Below are 5861 nucleotides of genomic sequence, written 5' to 3'. Positions count from 1 at the left end.
GTAAATATGACTAAAGCCCTAAAAATCTTGGTCGTGTTTTCCAGGAAAAATTCTTGTATTTTCTGTATAAGACTCTAAAATAATTAGTAATGTTATTAGCACTTCAATTCAGTGATTCTCAATTTTTCTAAGCTGTGTTATTTAGGTGCCTTACAGTCATGGAAAACTGCACTTAATTTTTTAGTCTCAGAAGCTTTTCATGAGCAAAACTGTCCTCTTAAATTTCTGTTGAACTCTGGAACTTCTTCCACTATGAATTCAGTATATCTTACAGTAAAATTTAAAAATCCTAGTCTCCTAAAGTTCTAAAATCCATTGTTATCCTGGGGAAAAGAACCATCCGCTTTGATCATAACTGTCTTTAACTCAGTACCGACTAGGTTAGTTGCTATACAAGTATATAAACCTCCTTCTTGGGGGTCATGTTTCCTTGCTGTATTTGCAACATAGAAGATTATTAGATTGTTTGCTTGTTATCGCCGTGAAGCTCATTAAGTGTTTACAGTCACAGCAAGATTTGAAAATTACACCTAGATCATACGTCCTACTGAAATTTGGCAATATTTTCTGCAAAGCAAGCAGCCTAATGTTGAGCTACTACCAATTATTAAAATAAGACTTTCATTTCCTTAGATATTGGATTTATATTATATGAACTTAATAATTAAATCCACTCCAAAAGCTGCTTGTTAAGAAAAGAAAATCTATAAGTGAATACATAATTTCCAAGAGGATTTGTTTCTGTCAATAAAGGGTTAAGTACAATGTTATTATTTTCTTTCAATATTGATAAAGTGCCTTCTAAAATCCATTTTTGTGCATTATAAAAATGTAGTTACATCACCCAGTAAAAGTGTCTTACTCTTAGCATTCCAAATTTCATTATAGAAAAACACTTTTTGAAAACATTGTCATTTAAATGATATCTGGTCAAATGATATTTCCCAGAAGTTATTCTTTATTTAGAAACAAAACAAGACAAAAGCAATTGATTTTAATCCAAAATGTATTTTTCCTTATAAAAGAGGTCCACATATTCACTGTGTCTACTCTACAGAATTTGTCCATTTTATTACACCACGTGTCAATTCAAGTTTATCTGGTCACTGCAAAAACTCGTGGCTAACGTGTAATACAACACAGGAGGAGGTATTGCTCAGTTCAACTACTCTTATATACTTAAAAAAAATACAGAAATGTTTTTGTCCACTTTAACTGTAGTCCAGACATAAAAGTTACATGAAAGTTCTAGAAAATGGAATTGTTTTATTTGGTTGCCACAGTACCCTTCGAAGCCAGTCAATTAAAATGCTGAACTTGTACATATGTCCATTGGTCAGGAGCAGCATTGGTGAAGCTTAAACTTCCTTCTACAAAGTAATATTTCTCTGCCTTTTTTTTTTTAAAGTACAACCACAGTTTTGAGTTTTCTTTGAAGTAGATTTAGTTAGTTGTTTTTAGGACATGTTTGTTGGCACACCTATAACAGTTGCTTTTACTTCCAATGCTGTACCTTTTTCTTTGCCTGCTTCCCAGAGGTTGATCAGAGGAGGATAAAGCTCACTGAATGCAAAGGTTGGTTTCTGTAAGTAATTTCTCACATAGTTATGTCTACCATCACAGTTCATTTCTTGAGAGAGGCAGCTGAAAAGACATATCATACCAATAATCCCTAGAAAACCTCCAAGGTAGGCCATAAATGTTGTGGTGTTACTCTTATCATACTCTTTTCGATCAGGGTGCAAACCTTTTGTGGTGACATTTACACATTGTTTTCTGCTTTTTTGATAGATGGTGGGGATATCAATACAAATCTTATACTCAGTTGATGGGTTCAGATGAGTAAGATTATATACCTTGACATCAGATGGTATTCGAGCACTTTGGGCAGCATGGGAATTTTGAGTCTTGATAAAGGCTGTCCACTTAACACTGGATTTGAGAATTTTAGAACTTGCTTTCCAAGACACCAGAACTGAGTTGGCCTGAACATCTTTTATTTTAATATTCAAGGATCCATTGTTATCCTGGGGAAAAGAGCCATCCACTTTGATCATAATAGACTTCAAGTCAGCACCAACCAGGTTAGTTGCTATACAGGTATATAAACCCCCTTCTGTTGGGGAGATGCCACTTATATCTAGTGTGCCTTCAGAATGGACATAGAACTTGTCTGTCACAGTATTAGGCAAGAGTTTTTTACCAGAAGGTATGATCCAGGAGATTTCAGGCTGTGGCTCTGCAGTAGCTCTGCAGTGTAAGGAAACATAGCTCCCAGTTTCTAAATCCAGATTAGAAGGAAAACTCTCTGGAGCTATAAGAGGGAGACAGATTTCCATCATTTCCCTGAAATGCACCTGCCGAACATTCTGGCCTTGGAATTCAGGTGGGTCCACGCAAAACAGTGAATCTGGCTCCATAAATCGAATGTTGGTTTTGTTCATATTAATCCAACGGATGACACAATCACACCTGATGGGATTGCTGTGTATGCTGATTTCCTTGAGGTTTGGCAGAGACTCAATGGTACTGCGGTACACGGCACTAAGGGCATTGCTGTTAAGCATGAGTGATTCCAGCTTGGGTAGTCTGAAAAATGCATTTGGGTGAATGTAAGATAACCTGGGGTTGTTAGTAGCTTCTATTTTTCTTAAATCTGGCAGATTATCCACAGCAAGACTGTCGATGGAAATCAGCTCAGGCATATTGTTTATCCCCAATTCTTTTAAATGTAGCATACTGCTAAAATCACCCCTCCGTATTCTATTAATGGGATTTTTATTTAGATCCAAAAATTTGAGGTTTACCACTTTCTGAAGCGCAACATGGGGCACTTTAATAAGCCTGTTGTCATAAAAAGAGATGCTTTCTAAGTTTTCAAGTCCAACCAAGGCATTATCTGGTATTTCCGTGAGATTTATACCAGCTATAACCAGGCTGCGAAGATTGATAAGAGGCTTAAAGTTCATGTCTTTGATTCTGATGATTGGATTTTCCCCAATCATCAGAATCTCCAGATTGGGAAGAGCCTCAAACCACTTACTGTTGATCATCTGCAATCTGTTTGAATTGAGATGAAGTCGAAGAAGATTATGTAGGCCAATAAAGGCTCCGGGTGAAATTGTAGAAAGCAAGTTGTGATTAATATAGAGTTCTTGTAAGTTACTAAGTCCAGACAGACATTTTTCAGGCAGCTCAGTAAGTTTGTTTTCCTCTAGGTACACAGAAAGAAGCTGAGCCATCTTTTTTACATTAATATTGGTAACTGAAGATAAATTGTTTTGAGATAAGTCTAGGCCAGTAAGATTTACTGGAAAGTCTATGGAGTATTCAATTTTTGCAATATTGTTAGTCTGTAGGAGCAGAATCTGTGTGTCAGCAGGCAATCTGGCTGGGAAATTTGAAAGACCTAAATCATTACAATCCACTGTAGATGCTTCCATATAAATGGATCTAGGTGTAAACCAGGGCCGGATTTCACATGTACATAATCGTGGGCAATCTGCTTTTTTATCTACAGCTTGTACTAGTGTAGTGATAGCTAGGCCAAGCAGCACATGAATTTGGAGTGGCAGGTCCTTCATCTTAGCTTTCTTCTTCAGAGATTTAATGGGTCCTTAAGGATTCCTCGGTCACTGCTAGTAAGATCAGTAAGAGCTGATAGATAAGGAAAAGAGTTGCTTTTGTCAAATGATGAATGCCATAGAACTGCAAAGGTTTTCTTCATGGAAAAACGTGCCAGTGCCACAATTGCATTGTCCAGAAATGTCATGCATATTGAAGAAAAGGTTCCTATCTCCTTTATGATAGAATATTGATATACTTTTTGAAGATGGAGTATGTATAGATGGTCACAGGAAATTAAGCAATTCATTTATTTAAGAGTGTAATATTCAAATCCCATGCTTGTTCAGTACTTGCAGGAATAGCAGCATGATGCTAACTATAATAAAATAAAATATAAAAGAAAAAAGAGAAAAATAATTAGTCCAAAGGGAAAAGAACACAATATCCATTAACTAATTATGATTATCTTATATATAATATTCTTAGTTTACAGTTAATTCAGTATGTTTTGATGACCTTATCCTTGTTATGACTGTCCTTAATAGTTGTTGGCCCAGACATTGGATAGGCTGGATTTATTTTTTTTTGGAGTATAGTTGATTTACAATGTTGTATTAGTTTCAGGTGTGTACATCAAAGTGAATCAGTTATACATATACATATATACACTCTTTTTTAGATTCTTTTCCCATATAGGCCATTACAGAGTATTGAGTAGACTAGGCTGTGTTTTATAGTAGGTCTTTATTAGTTATCTATTTTATATATAGTATATGTCAATCCCAATCTCCCAACTTATCCCTCCCCTCCTTTCCCCTCTGGTAACCATAAGTTTGTTTTCTACATCTGTGACTCTATTTCTGTTTTGTAAATAAGTTCATTTGCATCATTGTTTTAGATCCACATATAAGCAATATACTTGTCTTTCTCTGTCTCATTTACTTTACTCAGTATGACAATCTCTAGGTCCATCCATATTGCTGCAAATGCCATTATTTCGTTCTTTTTTATGGCTGTGAAAGTGGATCTTTAGAAGACTGAAGTTGCATTAAACGTAAAAATTATTCTGTCAGTATTTGTCTTTGTTTTCAGATATTTGCTTGTTTATAGCCTGTAATTTATTATTTGTCGTTCTCTTTGACAATTAGTTATGGGGAAAAAAAAGAAAACCTTTCAGTGATGGCTTTTTTATTTTCTCTTAGAGAGGCAAAATTAAAAGTTTATAAATAAATAATACTGTTCAGTTACAATCAAATGAGTTAGCCTGTGGTTCCTCAGGTTCCCAGGAGATGACATTTAGAAATAAAATTATAAAATGAACTAGAAATTGTGGAATTTCGCTGAATTTTTCATTTTAATTCGTATTTCTCTCCATAGTCTCCTTTGTGTAAAGTGACTTGAATTTTGCAGCATTTGGAAAAGGTAGTCTAACTTGCTGTAGATGTACCTGTATATTGTCATACTTAACTGAAATTCAGATTAATGTTAGACTGTTTTATTTTTCCCTGAAAATAACTTACATTCCATTAGTTACTAACAATGAAAAAGTAACTTTGATTACATCGCTAATACAGACACTTAGATGTACCTTCTTTTAAATGGTTACTGATGTCTTTATCATAACAATAAGCAATCTGAAACCAAGTTGCTATTTTGATACGTGCTGTATTGTAAAATACCACATTACTTTTACATGTACACTCCATCCGTTGGACTGCTGGTGAGCTCTCCCCGCAAGTGTGCAGGACAGCTGGAGCACGGCTGGACTGTTCATTCTGAGACTTCTTGCCTACCAGCAGTAATGGTCTGCTGAATAATCAGTCTGTGAATTCTGTTCTTTTCTTTCATCCCTGCCCAATATTGACATTCATAATGGCATTGTTGAGTGACTCTAAGGTAGGTACTTCAGTGACAGAGATCAGTGTATTTGGAGATATGGTCTCTACAGAGAGATAAAACTCTTTTTAATTTAAAACATTCTTTGGTTTTCAAAATTGTTGGAATATTTATAGTTCAAAGTCACACCTAATTCTCCTCTTATCCTTTAAGAGATGTGATAAAACTGGATCATGAAGTTCAGATAACTCCTAAGTTATCTTGAGTTAAGTGTCTTTGCTTTTTTTGTTTGTTTGTTTTGTCTTGTTACTTCACCTATTTGCTGATCAAAATTCCTTTTTTCAATACTGTTCACCTATTACTCTTAATCTGTTTTAAGTAAGCTCTAAGCCCCTTGAGGAAAGAATTTAATACAACTGCTTCTTCCCTGAAGATGTTTTATAAATCCTTAACCCTAC

The 5861-nt window shown here is 35.1% G+C and overlaps 1 protein-coding gene across 1 annotated transcript in view; it reads right to left on the bottom strand.

The window, feature by feature from the left end:
- Window positions 1-940: 940 nt before the first annotated feature.
- Window positions 941-5861, bottom strand: part of LRRN3 (leucine rich repeat neuronal 3) — a 38576-nt gene continuing 33655 nt past the window's right edge. Inside the window, exon 2 of the mRNA XM_007446810.1 lies at window positions 941-3939. Within this exon, the coding sequence (XP_007446872.1) occupies window positions 1458-3584 (2127 nt within the window). The 5' untranslated portion in view covers window positions 3585-3939 and the 3' untranslated portion in view covers window positions 941-1457. The remainder of the gene's footprint in view (window positions 3940-5861) is intronic.

Source organism: Lipotes vexillifer, unplaced genomic scaffold (genome assembly GCF_000442215.2).
Source record: "Lipotes vexillifer unplaced genomic scaffold, Lipotes_vexillifer_v1.1 scaffold336, whole genome shotgun sequence".
NCBI classification, from domain to species: domain Eukaryota; kingdom Metazoa; phylum Chordata; class Mammalia; order Artiodactyla; family Lipotidae; genus Lipotes; species Lipotes vexillifer.
Note: the sequence above shows the minus strand (reverse complement) of the source record. Positions and strands in the feature narration are given on the sequence as shown.